Source organism: Puccinia triticina, chromosome 5A, assembly GCF_026914185.1.
Source record: "Puccinia triticina chromosome 5A, complete sequence".
NCBI lineage: Eukaryota > Fungi > Basidiomycota > Pucciniomycetes > Pucciniales > Pucciniaceae > Puccinia > Puccinia triticina.
Genome location: NC_070562.1, coordinates 1356305 through 1374698, shown reverse-complemented (window position 1 = coordinate 1374698; position 18394 = coordinate 1356305). Strand labels below are relative to the sequence as shown.

Genomic DNA, 18394 nt, shown 5'->3' with positions numbered 1-18394 from the left:
TCAGTCATAGTAACAGTTACATCTCCTTCTGGCAAGGAAAACATCATCAAGAATTTCAATTATATCTTATCTATTATTTACAACTTGACGTTGTTTGAGGTGTGTACACAGATATCGTGAATAGCTTTTTCATAAGACCCACTACCATTGATCGGTCGCTAAAGCAAGACATTTTATGTTTTCTCATTGAATTTGTTAGATTTATCCAGCCGTTTCGCAGTTTCTTCCGATTGATTCGGTGCTTTGAATAACCATTCTTATTCTCCAGGTTAGCATTCCATGGTTCTCGTCAAATTTTAGGACGGTATAGCTGACGTTTTCACCCGAAATTGAATCCAGAACCCAGTGCAATCATGCATCTAGTCCATTTATCAGTTTTCATTTCCGTGGCCGTGCTTTTAGCAGCACACCGCGTTGAAGGGTTAGATGAATCGGAGATAATTCCAACCGGTAATCAGCTCATCCAAGTGAACGAAAATCCTGAAAGTGCTCCGCATTCTCATGAAAAGAGAACACTAGAGAAACGACGTAAGAAGAAAAAAGGGGGAAAAGGGGGCAAGAAGAACAAATTTTAATGAAGTTACCAAGTTGTACTTTTCCAATATTAATATATTTTAGGAAATCTGTCTACTGTGCTTCAATTTCTTAATTCTTCATCCTAAATCTGAATTTCCTTCATTTTCTCCATCCCAAATCCCACTTTCCTTAATTCTCCCCCTTCTTAATCTGCTAGATCAAATTCATCTTACTTCTTCACTTGTTTTGAATGTTGAAATTTTGACAAAAACTTGATCCAAAGTCAGTAAGCAGAGGTATGGCGCTGTTGCTCTTTTCAAAGAACAAAAAAATCAAACCACTTGCTTTCCACCAGTACGTGAACAATAAGGAGGATTCCAAGGCACAGGCAAAGGAAAAAGGGTCCAGAGTGACCGTTGTGACCGTGGACTGAGAGGATACCACTAGATATGAAATCATGCCTTAAGTACAAAACCTAGCTAGCATGTGGCAGTTGGGTCCCCATCAGAGACAATTGAGTGGCAGGTACCCGGGTACCTGTCTGATCCTGCCACCGCGGGTCCGGGTACGGGTGTCCATGGCAAAAGTGACTGGAAAAGGTTGCAGGTACCTGCGCACAAACATGTACCCAAGTTCACAGGGGCCATCTCCAATGTAATAACAATAAGTCAAAGATTATTTTTAGCCTAAAATTTATTCACTATCTGCCACTCTTTGGGCTATGAAAAAAGTCAAGAAAATATTACAAAGGGGCCTTTGTAATGAATATTGCATGTCAACTGGCAGCAGTTTCTTGATTTTTTTGCAGTGTCCAGATAACAAACATGCAAAAATGTGTCTTACATTGGCAAAATAACTTATTTCACTTATATTACAGCTACAACATGGGGCATAAAGGGCAGAATTTGGTTATACAAATGGTTGATCCATCTGCTGTCCGGCTCTGGACCTGGGGAGTCCATCTGCTGGTTTTGCCTTGTAATTCCCTGACTCAGATTGTTAGGAAAAACCATCCAAAAGACGGTCGAAATGTCCATCTGATGGATGGTTGCAGGTCTTCTCAATACACAAAAAGTAATGTGCTAACACACACACACCTGGGGCCAAAATCCAGTCCTTTTCAGGCACCTTGGAACTGGTGTGGAGAATTCCCTTGGTGGAAAATTATCCATTTGATGGGGCTTTTCCCCAGAAAGCTGCCCGTGGTGTACAAGTAAAACATATAATAATGGCCAAACACCTGTTACATTGTATACCACTACTTGACCATTGTTGATAAATTGACTAGCATCTGTAATTTTTTTTGCTAGCAGTATATTAAAAGTGTAATAAGGCAGATGTTTGTGAAAACTGATAAAGTTTTGGTGGACTTTATCAGGTTTCACACAGGATTTCAAGCAAAATTTACATTATTATGTTAGAATTATGCCCCATGCCCAGAAGAGGGTTTATTTCCTTTTTGTTCCTTTTCTTTCCATCAGGGTCCTTTAGCCCCCTAGGCCCCTCTTAGGCCCCTTTTTCTCCATGTATTTCATTCGTCCTCTCATGAAATCCAACCCCCACTTAGTTCCGAGCCCATAGTAGTCAGACTTGCTCCTCTGGAGACTTCTGATCTGCTGTTCTGAGTCCCTGAGCATTCTGTGCTCCTGATCTTCTTCAGCTCACCCTTCTTCAGTCTCAGGCCTTCGGCCACATTTTCTTCATATTACACTTGCAATATACAGCTGAAAAACACAGCCTTCATTAATTGATTTCAAATTATCCCCCAAAATAAATTGCCCAGGTAGTCTCAGGCTGGGCAACTTGATAATTTCAAATCTTTCATGTCACTCTTGATATAAAAAAATCATTCAATTTCCAAATGCCTTCCACATCACATTGAAATTTGTTTTCAAAGGTTTCAGTCCATTTTTAATTTTACCACCACAACCTATGGATTGGATTTCACAATCATATTTCAAGGGGCATGAATTCTTCCAATCACCAATAATTTCAGGGTTATTTTGTTTTAGGATTGGGTTGATGGGATTCAGATAAAATTATATCTATTTGGCAAAATACACATTTGAATTATGAAATTTAAGAAAATCCAGGTGACAAGAAAAATCTATTCAAATCAAGGCAAATTATAAGCAAAATCTAGGATTGGTAATCAATTTGGAGTTTAAATCAACTCATTTATGGGTAATGAAGAAAAATATGTCTTGAATTGAGCCTGGAAGCAATTGAGCATGTACACAGTTGCAGTAATATTTTTAGGCCCTGTCTGGACAACCTTTTTATACATCATAATTTTTAAATTTTGGCAGGGATTGGGTCATATATATCTATATTGATTTACATATATATCTTGCGTAATCTAGCACTAAAATTGAAATTCATCAAGTTAACAAGGCATCCAAATGGAGCTTTTAGGGGTTGCAAAGAATCAAATATGTGGCTTTAGTTTTCCAATATGTGGGAGCAAAATAGTGGATTAAAAATTCCCCCCAAAAAAAAGAAACTTTAAAGGGATGATAAGTCATGACTAAAGAAAAATTAACAGAACCAAACACCAAAAAAGGGATCAACCAAAAACTCTGGCAATCAGGTATAATTCAATTGAGAAGAGAGTGAGTTTTGGATCACAGCAGATTTGCTAGAGCATCCACTAATTAGAATCCACATAAGCCCTGATGTATGTATTCATTGGGTATCCTCCAGGTTATTTTCATGAATCTTAATTGTTAAATCAAGAACAAGGCCATCTCGCTGTTTTAGCCAAAAAAGATAGATTGGATGATTTAAATAAGTTGATTTCATGAGATTTCTTTCTTTGACCATCCAATATAGTGTGACTTGAAAAGGGGAATGACTCACTGCCGCATTCACTTTGCTCACACCAATGATCTTATCTTCGTCCTTTCTCATATGAAAGTTGAACACGTGTTTTGTTTCGTGTGTTAGAGGCCAGAAACATCTTTCCATGACTGTGTTTACCACTTGGACGTGGAGATGCTTTTTTGATAGGTTGTGCAGTTCTATTCTGCTATCCATGGCATTATGCTTTACAGTCATAAGAGCTTCAGCGTTCACCATGTCTTCATCTATTTCAACCCAGTCGTAGATTGTTTTCTGGGAGTCTTTTTCGTTTGAAGAAGTTGATAATATGTCGGTCCATGTAATTATCTTGGGTTCATGCCGGCTCACTTCAATTTGAGCCTTGGCATGATCGGTGATGATTTCCGGGGCGCATTCGCCTTCGGTTCCACGGAATTTCAGCAGCGGATCCACTAGCGAAGGCACTGCTTGTTGGATCAGCACTGTGAGAAGTAGTCCATAAGTGTTCATAATCGATTGAGTGGCCAGGACAGACAGGAAACTAGAGAATAAAATCGTGTGGAGTGCTTGAGCTCTACGCATGACCTGCGTTGTTTTTTGGTAATAAATGTTTGATGCAACCGCTGAGTAGGTCACTTAACTCGGGCCTTCCTTCAATGTTCAAAGAGGCTATTTATGTAAAGTTGGATTCCGACTTGAACCAACGTAACATGTCATGAAGCAGATGCTGCAACAGACATTTTGACTTTCAGCTGACTAGTTTCACATTAACTTTCCCTAGACATATGCGCGCATTCTAGAAACCTGGAGTCTATGCTCAGATGGTTTGTTTTGTCGAAAGCCTCTGGCTCTGGATGCATTGATGAAGCATCCAACTGATTTTGGCGGGGGGATGCCCTCCCGCGGCGACCTTCCCCTCCTGCGCCAGTTTCATAAGTGCTTTGCCACTCGAGCGCGAAAAGGAAAAGTTTAGTCTTACACTGCTGCAATACACAAGCAACACCAGCGACGGCCTGTTATATGTATGGAGAAAGTTTTTCGGCATGAAATGCCTCAGCAGGCCAGCTCAGCTGTGAGGATTTCCGATTTAAGTGTGAAGCTTGCATCCATAGAAACTTCCATGCCGAGGGTCTACATAGCAAGCTAGTATACATGTACAAGCTGGCACAGGAGTGTGACAGCCGTATACAAAAACAGACCTCCGCCCGATAAATTTACGTGTTCGATCAATAAATATTCTCTAACTCCAATCAAGTCCCTGCGCGTCAGAGGGGGAACTGGCTGTGTCGGAGGGGTGACTTTCTGCGCCGGAGGGGGGACTATCTTTGCCGAGTTTAGCTAAGCCCGACCACGAGCGGCCGGTAGCGAGCCGCAAAGCTGTGCATAAGTGGAGCAGGAGTTGCTTCGCAACGCGCCCAGGCTTGGCCTTGCAGGCAGACTTGCTGTCAAGTTCGTTCCTGTGGCGGAACGCTGGCCTTGCAGGGAATTGCTGTCAAGTTCGTTCCTGTGGCGGAAGGAAGACTTACATCCAGTTGTACTTTGGTTCTCCGAAACCTGCATGATAGAGTAGAAGCCAGGTGGAGTGGCTTGCTTGATTATGCCAGGCAAAGCTTGGCAGGACCCCGGGCAGGCCCGAATAATGGAAACATCCAAGCAAAAATTGCGTATTTCAGGTTTCGAGCGCAGTTGTGAGCTAACAAGTTTCAGCCAGGTCACATGTGCAATGAGAATTTGTGATAACACCCTGGAAGGCTTGGCTTGAAACTTCCGAATTCTTAATGAATCCTAGGTATACTGCAATAGCATGGGGTGGAAGTGAATTGAGATTGAGTTCTCATCACCAATGAAGATTGATAATTGAGGGTACAATCAAACAAGACCGGCGGGGAATGGGTCTTTAGAGCATCTCCACCGCGGGCCCTAAATCGGGGGACTAAACCAAATTTAGCTACATACCCAAACCCGGTTTAGTCCCTCCACCGGAGGCCCTAAACGGGTTTCCAAACTGAGAAAAACCCTCCCGGGCCCTATACCAGTCCCAGCTTTGAGACCGTATAGCTCCTCAGATAGTCCCCCTGTACCACATATCACACAGAAAAACTTCTTGTGATACTGCACTGCCTTCAATACACAACCCCCGATATCCCCACCCCACACCTCCACGTATATCACCAATCCAGCTCACCTGTCCACTCGCCTGCAATGCCAAGAAGAAAAAAACAACCCAGCAACATCACCCCCGGCGATGAAGATGATGGGGAAGTCCAAACTGATAACAATATTGCTTCCAACAACAACGGTAAGTATTTTCTTTTCTTTTCTGCTTGTTCAAAATTGTTTGTCAAAAAAACTAAACAAGTACTGGGACTTTTTGCTACCTACACTCAGAGGATATCGATCCAAATCTCACCCCCAACAAGAGCCAAGCCGCGCAGGGAGAGGAAAAGAAGAAAGGTCCTAGCTATACCAAACCCAAGGACTACAAGCTATGTCAAGCCTGGGTTCAGGTATCCGAAGATCCCTCTGTTGGAACCGATCAAGACAGAAACACTTTCTGGGAACGAGTTTCGATTGTGTATCACAAAGCAATACCAAATCCGATCCAACCGGTCGCCAGCTTGAAAAAGCAATGGAGTAACAACCTTCAGCCATCGATCAACAAATTCCGTGGTTGTGTTAACAGTTCAACCAGAGTGGTGCGTCTGTTGAGGACCAGCTAAACCGAGCTCTCCGACTTTACACCGAGGACCAGCTTACACACTTAAAACACTCACGCTGCTACAATCTACTTGTCAAAAGCCCGAAGTGGAATAATTACTGTTGCAATAACAAAAAGAAGGCCAAGATTTCTAAGAGAAAGAGAGCCGCAAGTCCAACTAGTGAACATCCTCCGTCAAATGCACCTGAATCTACTCCTGCACCATCCAATGCAGTCTCCGAGTTTGATGGTACTGGTACCGATGCCTCATTACTTGAGCGACCAGTCGGAAAAAAAAAAGCAAAGTTACTCAACCAAATCGCCGGGAAAGACCAAGAATGGAAAGCCGATGTCGCAGGCGCTCAAACTAAAATCGCTTCTGAATCCAAGCAATTCAATGACATCATCAGCAACGATTCACTTTCTCTTGAATGCATCACACAAAACGGAGAGACTGCTGCCGAGCTTGCCATCATGAATAAAAAACTTGACGGCCTTGACAGCGAGCAACAAGAATATTACAAGCTCAAGAGAAGAGAGATTCTCCAATTGCTCCGGAACAAAACAAGCTCAAGACAAACTTAGATCTTGTTTCTCTTTCTCTATCTATGTTTTTAGTTTGATGTGATTGAAATAGAAAGATTTGTTTATCAAATGAAACATCAAAAGATTTGTTTATCATCTTATCCAGAGATATCGATTCTATGTCCTGTGGTTGATCAGAATGATCAAATGTTTTCCTTCTCTCCATTTGTCTCAATCACTCACTCAAATTCAAATCACGCGATCTCAGGTTGTTCTCAATTGCTCACTCAATTTTAAATCACGCGATCTGTGGTTCTTTTGATTGCAAAGTTTTAGGAAAGAGAAAATAAGAGGAGGTAAAAGCAAAAATAAGAGAAAGTAAAAGCGAAAATAAGAGAAAGTAAAAGCGAAAATAAGAGAAAGTAAAAGCGAAAATAAGAGAAAGTAAAAGCGAAAATAAGAGAAAGTAAAAGCTATAAATTTTGAATAAGAGTCAAGGTTCTTCTTCGTCAAGTCGACCTTTGATCTCCCATTGATGTTTTACAAGATCACTGCGGAGCTGAAAATGAGTGCTAGAGTCTTTCATTGAATGATAGTTGTCAATGAAATCAGAAAATGAAATAGATGAGCCATCTCTTGAGAATTCCACTTCGGTGATGATGGCACCAGCGGGGTTCTTGTCAAAGGCATAGCTCAAATATGTATCTTGTTCATCCTCCACAATCATTTTGTGGAGGATGATGCATGCCTTCATGATGTTTGTGAGGTTGTGATGCTTCCAGCCTTGGGCTGGTTGTGAAACAACCGCAAATCGACTTTGAAGCGCCCCAAAAGCACGCTTGACATCCTTGCGTCGGGCTTCTTGCAGCTTTGCGAAGTATTTCTGATCGGCTCCCCGGGGCTGCGAGAAGGTCTTCACAAACGTCGCCCAGTCTGGATAGATTCCATCGGCTAGATAGTACCCTTGCAGGTAGGCGTGTCTGTTGATAGTGTATTCACATCGCGGCGCCTGACCGTTTAAAAGATTCGTGAATAAAGGTGAAGTGTCGAGTACATTTATGTCATTGTGTGAGCCTGGCAAGCCAAAGTAGGCATGCCAGATCCACATATCTTGTGATGCGACTGCCTCAAGAATGACTGTTGGTCTCTGAAAATGATAGTACAAGGTCAGCATGGTACATCTACCCCACCTTTGCTATGGGGCCCTTTAAAGCTGATAAGCCTTCATGGCACTATATTTCCACTGGAAAGATTTGCCATGATACTAGGGCAATTCAATCGCATGTGTAGTATAGACCATGAATGCAAATCATACATTCAAAGGAACCCAATCCATCAAAGCAGTCGGTGAGGGACCATAAGGAAAAAGAAAGTTAATACCTTTTCTTTTCCTTGAAATGCTCCAGCCCACCCAGATGGGCAGTTCTTCCACTCCCAGTGCATACAATCGAGTGATCCAAGCATACCTGGGAATCCTCGTTTGGCACCATCAGAGAGCAGTCGTTCCAAGTCAGCAGTTGTTGGGTGTCAAAGATATTCCGCAGAGTAGATAGCAACAATATCGTTGCAAAATCGATCCATACACTCCTGAGAGGTTGACTCGGCTAGCTGTAGGTATTTGTCATTGCAGTTGGCAGCGCCTCCGTAAGCAAGCATTCGCAAAGCTGCCGTTATCTTGACAAGGGGCCTCACTCCAGGTTTTCCCAACGCGTCGGCCCTGAGCTTAAAGTAGGGATTGAAGTTTCCAACAGCGTCGGCAATCTTCAAGAAGAGGGACTTTCCCATTCGAAAACGTCGCTGGAATACTACTTCGTCGTAGAAAGGTCGCGGGCAAAAGTAATGACCAAAGAGCCTCTGGTAGGCTCCTTCAAAGTCGCGGGGACGGTTGGGCAGTTTACCTGGTTTTGATCCACCATGCGAAGGGAAAATGTCGTCCTCATCTTCATCGTCATCAAGCAGCATTGGAATGACTTGAAGAGCTGCATTTACAGTGGTTCTGAACCTTGCCACTAGTTGCCTCCGTCGGATTAATATCTGCAATACGGCGGGGTCGAGTGCGCCTGGGTCGTTCTCCTTGTTCTCCATGCTGATTTTGTGTTTCCGTGCCGTGTGGCTTGCTATACGTTCGGTTGCTGGGATTGTTGAGTAGGGGGAATCGGGGGTACAGCCTTTCACGAGACCCAGGTCCTAATTTTAGGACCTTGCGGTGTGAAAATGATTTTGGGCCGGGGACTATAACTGCGCCGCAGTCGCGCGAGTTGGGGATTTAGTCCCTCAGATAGTCCCACGCGGTGGAGATGCTCTAAGGTGTAAATAAGTATATATCTTCAGTGGTCTTGTGTTACACCACCGGTGCGATCGGGCGGATTCTTAACATCGCCCTGACATCGGTGTCGCCAAGATGCCAGTGAGCCACTGACACCCCATGTGACATCAGAGCGATGTTAGGAGATGGTCGGCATCAGCTTGATCCCCGGTGGATGTCGGTCAAATGCGAACGTCGCCGTGATATAGGGAGGGAGCAGGCAGCGGTCCAAGCTGTGACATGTCATCCCAGACCCAAAGCTTAGAGGCCGATATTGATACATAGCTTGACTACTATCCCGAATGGGCTTGGTTTGCAATGGCTAAGGCCTGCAGACCTTGTAATGATAATATTTTAAAATGAACAGCGCGTATTTGCCCTCAATGACGGAGATTATTATTTTGGTACTCTTTTGCTACTGGAGCTGAGTCTCTAATCTCGGCGTCGACATCAGACGTCAAGGGACAATTCACGGCAAAGGAGAGATTGCAGCCGACGCTGGCGGGAGAAATAAACCCGGCCTACGTATTGTTTGGTGCGAATCGGACGATCATTTTTAGATACATGCAGTAGATTATCATTTCTTGTAAGAAAACACGACATTGATTAGCTAGAAGATAAAATTAAGTGAAGATCAAGCACGGAAACAGATTATAAATACTTATAAATAATATTGAGATTTTTTTTCACATCAATGAAGCCCGACCACCGATCTCGTCACTGGCTTCTCCGCCAGGCAAGCCGCCATCAGAGCGTGAAGAGACGAAGCTCTGGTAGCTGTAAACAGAGATCATGAGCACCATCAGCCGCGAACAAGCGGAGCCAAGGATGGAGACAAAAGCACAGACATTCTGCTCAGTCGGGCCAGCTCCTTTGCCGGGACACTCGGGCGCGCGTTCCGGAGCGCCGAACGGACATGTCGCATTTCAATCAAGTTCTAAGCACACTCGAATGGCCAAGTCAGCGGGGCTAAGAATACATTTTACAATTCATCTCGTGTTCGAATCATGTCAACATACCAGTGAAGGGTTCTGCGCTGAAAGGTTATTGTGGCCTGATTCGCCAGCCAACTTTGGATCAGCAGACGTGTTGCTCAGAACGTCCTCAATCTTTGCAAATATGCATCTTGAACGATCAGCCAGTGACGCAATTCGCGCGACAGAAGGGTATGCAAGCCGCATCGCAGCGATGAAAGGCGAGACGCACTCGTTTCCTAATGGCCTCCTTTTCGGCACGACTCCTCACAGCTCCTTCAGCGGTCTTCAACGAGCCAGGCTGCTGGGGCTGGATTTCTGTCCAACGTAGCTGATGGCTTTGACTCTTATTTTGGTCTCCTTGACCGTGACTTCGTTCGAGCGATTGGGTCTTGGCATTGATGCTTTCATGGACGACCTCGAGGTGGGCGGAGTAGATCAAGGCCTGGAGGTCGGCGCCGGTGAATCCCTCGGTCAGTTCCGCAACTTCCTCGAAGTACAGGTTGCCATCCAGAGGTAATGCGCGCGAAACAGCCTTCAATATCTGGGGAAAAGGTTCGCATAATTTACTTGAGATCTACGCAATTAGGCAGAGAAATCGATTGATGAAGCAGGGACTGACATCGAGCCTCTCCTCGACGTTCGGCATTGAACATAGCAGGCTTTTGTCCAGGCGACCCGGACGGAGCAATGCGGGATCGATTAGATCGGGCCTGGAAGTCGCTGCCAGTACGTATACTCCTTCCAGCCCCTCTGCACCATCCATCTGGGTTAGAAGCTGATTGACGACGCGATCGGTCACACCGGTTGAATCATGACCTCTGTTGGTTGAAGATCCGATACACCATAGTTAGTTTCCATCGCAAATCTCGCTATGATCCTATCATAAGTACCTTTTGGGTGCGATTGATTCAAACTCGTCAAAGAACAATACACAGGGCTTGGCGACCTGGGCGCGGTCGAACAACTCTCGAACGCTTTGCTCACTTGCCCCAATATACTTATTCAGTAATTCGGGCCCCTTGATGTTGATGAAATTCAAGCCACACTCTTTCGCAATTGCAGAAGCCAATAAAGTTTTACCGCATCCTGGATATCCATATAACAGCAATCTAATAAGAGCGAAGAAAAAAAAGTGAGGATGGCATGTAGAAGAGCTAACAACGCTGCACGTGTCAAGAAAATCAGCAGGTCACGCTTAAGGAATTTGATACTGACCCAGAGCGTAATCGGAGAGGACAGTTGGCAAAGATTGAGGGGTACTTCGTCGGCCATTCCAAAGTTTCACGGAGGATTCTGCGAGTTTCAACCAAGCCTGAGACAGCGAAGCCAAAGTGTTATAAAGAGAAAATCCACGCCAATTTATTTTAAAGTAAAGAGCGTTAAACAGGGGGATAGCGCTGCTCACCTCCAATATCCGACCAGTTTACCGTGGACTTTTGTAGCTTGACATCTCTCAATGAGATCGGCACGAAGCCGGACTGCGCGCTTTCGAAGTCTTGCAACTCCAAAGAGACCTGAAAGCCCATAACTGACAATCAGACGTGACTGCTCACAGAGTAGTGGAAACGTTTCGAGAAGAAGCACGTGGACAGACTGGCTTGGAAGAGTCTCGATGCGCAGTTCTCATCGATCTGATGATAGCTTGATGAACCGCTCGATCGACCAAGTCTTGCAAATCGGACGGCAGGTATCCCTCGGTCTTTTCTGACGACAGCGCATCAGGCTTGATCCGACTGATCTCAAGACCAGATTTTCCAGCTTTGAGTTTGATAAGCTCAGTAAGGATCTAGTGGTTGAAAATCAAGGAGTATATAGGGATTAACTTGATGTCGTATCGAAGGAGAGGAAGGACATATGAGCTGGATCACCTCTCGCCGGTTGGCTCGACTGAGTCCTTTTAACTCTAACGTTTCCGAGAAGATGTGAGTTTCGGAGCGCAATAAGTTGTGGATGGACACCGAGCTAGAGCAGGTTGAGACCAAGATAACTAGCTTGTCTTTGGTTGCCGCATTTGCGATCGATAAGAATTCTTCAGCTAGATGTCGATACCGAAATGAATCGATATGCTGTTATGATCAAAATCAATCGAGGATCATTAACCTGTGATGCCAAGCCGTGTTTGAGATTTGCATCTTTACCTCAGGCTCCGCGGGTAAAAGCTGATCGAGGTCATCTAACACAAGCACGGAGGGCGAATGCCATGCGGCATCATCAAACCACTCCTTGAAGTTCGACTTGAGCACGTTCAGTCGATCATCAACGTGTTGACCACAGTCGACGTACCGGCAATCTGATTATGGAGACAATGTTCCCCGTCAACAAATTCTCTACTTTTTTTGGCCTGCATATGACAAAAAAAAACTCACGGAACATCGCACTGGGATCTAGATACACTTTTCCGATCAACGTTTTAACCAGGGACGTTTTGCCTGATCCGGATGAGCCGCGAATCATGAGTCCAGCAACTGCCCCCAAATGAAAGAGCATATTAATTCACTGGACAGGTGACTTCTCCGCGACCAGAGTATAAAAAAAAATCAAGCACACGGTTATGGTTTCCTGTCCGGTAGTGACCGAGGGTAAAGAGACGAGCCGCAGCGAGACTGTTTTGCAGATATTGCTCACAAAAGTCCAGGTGATCTGCAAAACCGAGCAGCAGGATTCTTTTTGAGGATGAATTAGAAGGAAATAAGATCAACTGCGTTGGTCAAAGCGCAGAGAATAAATAATAAGATAACGCAAGAAACCACATACTCTTCCGTCTTGTTGGTGGCAGATTGTTGATCTTCAACTAAACCGGCCTCATTCGGATCGGAGTGAGTCGCATCGGAAGATAAGTCCTTTGCTGGCCCGATCCTACGCATCACATCACATCCCAGTAAGTAAACCACGCGTGCCTGGCAAGTTAGGAAGGCCCGACTCGAGAGCCAGGATGAAGGCCAACCTAACGTATTCATAATCACCTGCTTTATCGACTTGGAATGAAGAGCGGGGGTCTAGAGCAACGGCGAGGCTTGCAAACCACCTCTGTCTGAACTTCGAGGGCAAATGAAGGAAGCCGATCGGGACTCCCGAATGTGGGGCCAGACGGACTCGGTCGGCAATGTTGGGTATGGATTTGGCCTCCTGTTTCTTGCTTGTTCTTGAGGCTTTATTGGGGCCTTGACGGAGAGATATGTCGGGTGGGGCAGTGGTAGGAGCAGCTGAGGGCAGTTTCGAGCCGGACGCTTGGTTGGGGCGTAGAAGCAACCCTAGAGAACACAGCGTGGTCGGGAAAATGGACTCGATCTGCGAGAATTGGAGCGGATTGAGGGCTGCGACTGGATAATCGTCAGCGGCGTTCGTCTGGCCATGTTTTGTCGCGGTGGTGCCGGGGTCGAGAGGTGACGCGAGTGGATGTTGTGTTTCTAGGGCGAGTGAAAACGCCTGGGGAAGGATTTTGAAGTCGATCTTTCTGCTTGCTGATTTCTCCTTGGATGTTGCTGCAGTGTTGTCCGCCGCCTGAGCAGGATCACCCAGGATATGATTTTTTTGTGCTGAGTCTTGGAGCGACGGATCGAAGCGGGTTTTGGGCGAGACGATGATTTCGGTTTCGTTGGTGATCAGACAGGGACGATCGGTGTTGGAGGGTGGGGTGACCGAGGTGACTTTGACTTGAATCAGCGTCTTCTCATACACCCAGATCAGCAGCTTTTGTGATTCGACCAGTACCCGGATCTGCTTGAGGATGTTGTCCTCGAGGTACTGTGGATTGGACTCCTATAGATAGACCATGAACGTTGCGTGGTTCGGACGGTAAGCCTGAGCTATGCTTGTGATGGACTCGAGACTTACCAGGATTTCCCAATCGTCGATCGTGAGCGGCTCGACATTAACAGTGGTGGCATGAGTCATCCCGTGGTGGTGGAACTTGATTGACAGCCGGTCGTTCTCCTTCCAGCCCATCTCGCCAGCGAGTGCCTGGTCCAGCTCCAACGACTCGACGAATTCGAGGCCATTCTTCAGGCTTGAGCTCCCCCAGAGACCAGAGCTGTTCTGTCTCTGTGCCGAGTTCCTGGGTCTGGACAAGCGCTCGGTGCTAAGGGATGCGGTCAATCCACTCCAGCCGACATAGAGCGGTCTGTCGGAGCTTGTCGGTCTGCCGATCGGTCTTAACTCGATCCCTACTGACTGTGGCAGCTAAATTCGCCCAGTCGTCACAAAATGTGTTTATTTATTTTTTAGTAAGTATGGCGATCTGACCAGCGTCTCAGGAAATGCACGCAGAGGCAACGGGCGCAAAAAACTCACGATTCCTTGGGAAGATAGCTGAGATGACAGTATGGGTGGCAGGTTGACCAGTGATGTCCTCACGTTAGACAGCCGGAGAGTGACTTGGCGGGTCATCTGGGGCCGAAATCAGACTGGAGCTGGCCGGAGGCTCATCGATCGAAGCTGGGGGCCATGTGGGCACCCCGCGAGCACGGGATTTGAGTCCAGTTCGGATAACCACTGCTGCCCCACTTCAGCCCCCAACCACGAAGACAGCCAGCAGGATGAACATCAAGAACCACGCCAACGACCAGCCTGCTGCACCCCAGCCGCTGTACCAACTATCCACCCAGTTCCGGTAGCCTCCCCTGACTCGGTATGATCCAGAGCACCAGAGCACGCCATTCATCCCACTCATCATCACCTCCCCCTCTACCACTCACAACACAGGTATTGGCGCTTCTCTCAGTCGGGACTCGAGCAGGCCCGAAGGGAACTCAACGAAGGCGCCGTAGGCAGAGTCAAATCTAAGCTGGAAGAAGAGAGGGTAAGACACACCGAAAAGAAAAAAAACAAAAAACAATATTATTCACTGCCAACGATTCCGCTGCTTTGCAGAACGTCGAGCTTCCGGCAGCCGGCGATGGCCCAGCCGAACCCAGCCAGATCGAGTATCTGACCGTCCAAGACGAGCTCGAGCTGGTCACCTTCTACCTCTCCAAGATCTCCCAACTCTGTCGGGCCTCGATCTTCAAATTCCCCGAGACCGTCGAGGCGACTGCGATGTCCTACTTGAAGCGCTTCTACCTCCGGAATACCTGCATGGATTACCACCCCAAAAACATCATGTCTGCTTGACTCCAATCCACATCGTCTTCCGAAAGAAAGAAACGGCTGACGTTGACATATACTTGCTTCAAAACAAAGGCTCACCTGTCTCTTCCTGGCCACCAAGACTGAAAACACCTCGATCTCCATCGACAGCTTTGCCTCCCGGATCCCAAAGACGACGAACGAGGATGTCCTATCGCTCGAGTTCCTCGTCGCCCAGTCGCTCAAGTTCCAGTTCAAGGTCCACCACGCCCATCTGGCCGCCCGGGGGATCTATCTCGACCTGCAGGCCTGTCCGCCCGTCGGCCCGCTCGGCCTCGAGCGCCTCTCCCAGGCCTGGCCTGAGGTCTGCAGTCTGCTCCGGGCGGCCAGACTGACGGATGCCGAGTTCCTCTGGACGCCCAGTCAGATCGCGTGTGCGGCCTGGTGGGTCGCCGACCAGCCGGCGACCGAGGCCTGGCTGAAGGCCAAGGCCGACCGGCTCCAACCCCACCCCACTCCTACCACTTCCCCTCCCTCTCCTCAGCTACCCAAACCAAATCTCGCCTTGGAGCCACTGACCCAGCACCTCTCCGGACTCTCGGAGCTGCTCATCCAGGCCCAGCATAAACCGATCGACAAGGATCGGGTCACCGCCGTCGACCGTCGGCTCCGCTTCTGTCGCAACCCGGAGAAGGACCCCAATAGCGCGCTGTTCAAGATCAAGCAAGCCGAGCTCGAAAGCGCCGATCTCGCTAAACACCACCAGAAATATCCCGCTGGCGCTAATCAAGACCCTTTCTCGTAAACTCGCCTCCTTCCCGACCCTTGTTATGCCATCCCCCCATGTTTCCTCTTCTCTAAGAAAAAAAAATGTCATTCCCCCTAAAGGGAGAGACCCAATTTGAGTCGAACTACCACAAGCCCTGAGTGCCTCGACGCTTGCGGGTTATGTAGATAAGCTCAAACCTGAGAACGTTCACATTCTGGCAGGAAAGCTAGGAGTGGCGATGGTGGGGCAAATGTTGCCCTTGTATCCCACCGGACAAGCAGGAAAACAGAGCCCCGCGATTCTGTGGATGATCCAGAATCCTTCCTTTGGGTCTTGGTATGACTTTGCATCCTTTATCCTGCCAAACGACAGCGAGAAATCCTTATTGGGACTGGGCCGAACCAACCTAGGAGCCTCCAAGCTTGGTAATGATTTCACACCTCGATACACAGTTGGGCCTCTCATCGACTGCGTCCACAAGCTTGAAGAAATCATGCGCGATTCCGGTGTCAGAAGAAAGGATTCCGCAAGACTTTACGGCGAAATGTTAGTCATTTTGCAGCAGGCTCAAGGAAGGCTGATTGCGGGAGAAAAACTGAGCCAACTCTTCTTCCTCTCCCCCCTGTTTGGCTAGCCCACTGAGCCGACCTTTCATTTCGTGGATTACACTTTCTGTTTACCTTTTGTTTCTGATCTTACCAATTTCCCCCGCTGTTTTGATTCACAATACCCTGTTATGACATTATTCTTCCTTTGGCAAAGCAACTTCTCTTGCGTCCTTTCCAAACCATCTCAAATTGTTTGGATGGCGATTGTCTTTTCAATTCGACGCCCCCAATTGCATGGAGAATCATGTACAATGTAGTCAAGTTTTGTCAAGATGAGTTTATAAATAAGGAGAGAATTGCATTGTTGTGCTGAGATGAATGAGCATCTTTATTGAAAGAGGACGGATTAACAGCTTCTACAGCCGTTGTTTCGGTGGATTTCTTGAGCAGGAAATTGGCCAAATTTGACCCCCAACCGCACATGCCTATTATGGGGTGTGCTAATGCGGTGAAGCTCATCATATGCTTTTAAGAGGGTATTCTTCCCACTGTAAAAGTTTGGTACACTTTGGGGCACTGTATCTAAGGCTTTGGTGGATTTCCTTAGTAGGAAATCAGCCAAATTTGACCCCCAACCGCACATGCCTATTATGGGGTGTACTAATGCCGTGAAGCTCATCATATGCTGTTAAGAGGGTATTCTGCCCACTGTAAAATTTTTTGGGGGGTTTGGGTGCCCCACTGAGGAGATATGAATTTATTTGTATATTTGTGGAATTTTTGTAAAATTAAATTTTCGACTCCCATTCTCAAGGGACAAATTAATTTTCCGACTCCCAAAATCTGCACGGGTCAACTTTTGGTCCCGCGGACCGGGGGTGGACGTTGTGACCCGGTCCGTGCAACGTAAATGCCATTTGGGAGTCGATAATTTAATTTCCGGGAGTCGATTTTTAAAGAAATTGAAGATAACCGTAAACTACACCAGCAAGAAGTTGAAAGGATATTCAACCAACAATCCGAACAACACCAACAACTCTTCAACAGCATCCAAGACGTTGAGATGGCCAACCCAACTGCTGAAGACTTTGCGGCCCTCCGCCAAGAACTCAATTGCCTCAAACCCCAAATACCTGCTTCTGGCAACTCCTCCTCCTCCCCTATCTTGCGTGCAGAGATTGTCATCCAAGCCTTCTGCAAAGACCCCCTTGGCACTCATGAAGCCACCAACCCTCAATCCTCAAAATTGGACTACAATGGTGCTTTTTTCCAGATCTGGGAAAAAGAAATCAACAGGACGTTTCGACATGTCTTTTGGGTCAACAAGTTCACCACCAAGGAGCAAAATTTCACTGATCAACTTGGCAACAAACAAGACAACATATCCTGTTTGTTCAGGGCTACCATCAAGACGGATCTGCTGGTGATTGTGAACGGTACCAATACAGAAGAACCTTGGGAGATCTTAAAACTGCTGAAGACACAATGCAGTTGGTCGGATGAGCGCCACAAGCTCTCCCTTGCTGAACAAATGTTGACGCTAGCATCTGACAAATCACCCGGTAGCAAGATCTCCGTGGCCAAATGGAGTAAAGTGATGGCCGAGCTTCTTCAACACAAAGTTACGGCAGATGAACTCGGAGGTCTCTTACTCCAAGCAACATTCATTGCTCCGGTGTGGTGCACCAAATGGTACAGGCGGTGATTCAGATCAAATCAGCAGCACGCGGAGTGTATCCAGTCCTCAAGATATTCAGCTTTCATCCCCCAGTTTCAAGAACTCAGTCCTCAAGGCGTTTCAGGATCTCCTCCCCCCCCTCTTTCCCTTCTTTTTGTCTGTTTTGTCTCTTCCTTCTCTTTCTTGGTTTTTTTTGTTTGTCTTTTCTCTTTTCTTATATGCGTGCTGTAAAGCTCAAAAGTGTTCCTGAGAACCTTTTGCTGAGTGTGGAAAGGGATGAATGAGGTTACCTCTGCCTTTCCTGGGTCACTAGACACTAAAACAAGCCCCCCAATCTATGATTGGAAGGTTTATGTAGTGATAGTGGAGGTGTATCAAAAGATAGCCTACTTTGAGCAGGTGGCTTAAGGGTTATGGTGATGTAGCTGATGTGTAAGTGTTGTAATGAGGTTGTAATTTGTATGTAAGGGTGTAAAACCACAATATAGAGTGGG

The 18394-nt window shown here is 46.6% G+C and overlaps 4 protein-coding genes across 4 annotated transcripts; 2 read left to right on the top strand and 2 right to left on the bottom strand.

Annotated features, from left to right (window-relative positions):
• Positions 1–353: 353 nt before the first annotated feature.
• PtA15_5A154 (uncharacterized protein) lies at positions 354–575 on the top strand (the record flags this gene model as incomplete). The annotated part of the gene is made up of 1 exon (XM_053168886.1): positions 354–575. The coding sequence occupies one exon, from the start codon at positions 354–356 to the stop codon at positions 573–575; it is 222 nt and encodes a 73-aa protein (XP_053020138.1).
• Positions 576–3458: 2883 nt separating this feature from the next.
• PtA15_5A153 (uncharacterized protein) lies at positions 3459–3918 on the bottom strand (the record flags this gene model as incomplete). The annotated part of the gene is made up of 2 exons (XM_053168885.1): positions 3459–3485; positions 3568–3918. 2 exons carry the CDS (start codon positions 3916–3918, stop codon positions 3459–3461), a joined length of 378 nt encoding a protein of 125 aa, XP_053020137.1.
• A 5632-nt stretch (positions 3919–9550) lies between these two features.
• Positions 9551–14227, bottom strand: PtA15_5A152 (uncharacterized protein; the record flags this gene model as incomplete). The annotated part of the gene is made up of 17 exons (XM_053168884.1): positions 9551–9641; positions 9713–9801; positions 9884–9973; positions 10071–10382; positions 10461–10659; positions 10732–10950; positions 11057–11153; positions 11247–11355; positions 11436–11627; positions 11710–11907; positions 11980–12131; positions 12208–12306; positions 12389–12504; positions 12596–12697; positions 12786–13600; positions 13676–14020; positions 14132–14227. 17 exons carry the CDS (start codon positions 14225–14227, stop codon positions 9551–9553), a joined length of 3321 nt encoding a protein of 1106 aa, XP_053020136.1.
• Positions 14228–14376: 149 nt separating this feature from the next.
• Positions 14377–15710, top strand: PtA15_5A151 (uncharacterized protein; the record flags this gene model as incomplete). Its single annotated transcript, XM_053168883.1, has 4 exons — positions 14377–14450; positions 14543–14639; positions 14711–14940; positions 15020–15710. The coding sequence occupies 4 exons, from the start codon at positions 14377–14379 to the stop codon at positions 15708–15710; spliced, it is 1092 nt and encodes a 363-aa protein (XP_053020135.1).
• Positions 15711–18394: the final 2684 nt, after the last annotated feature.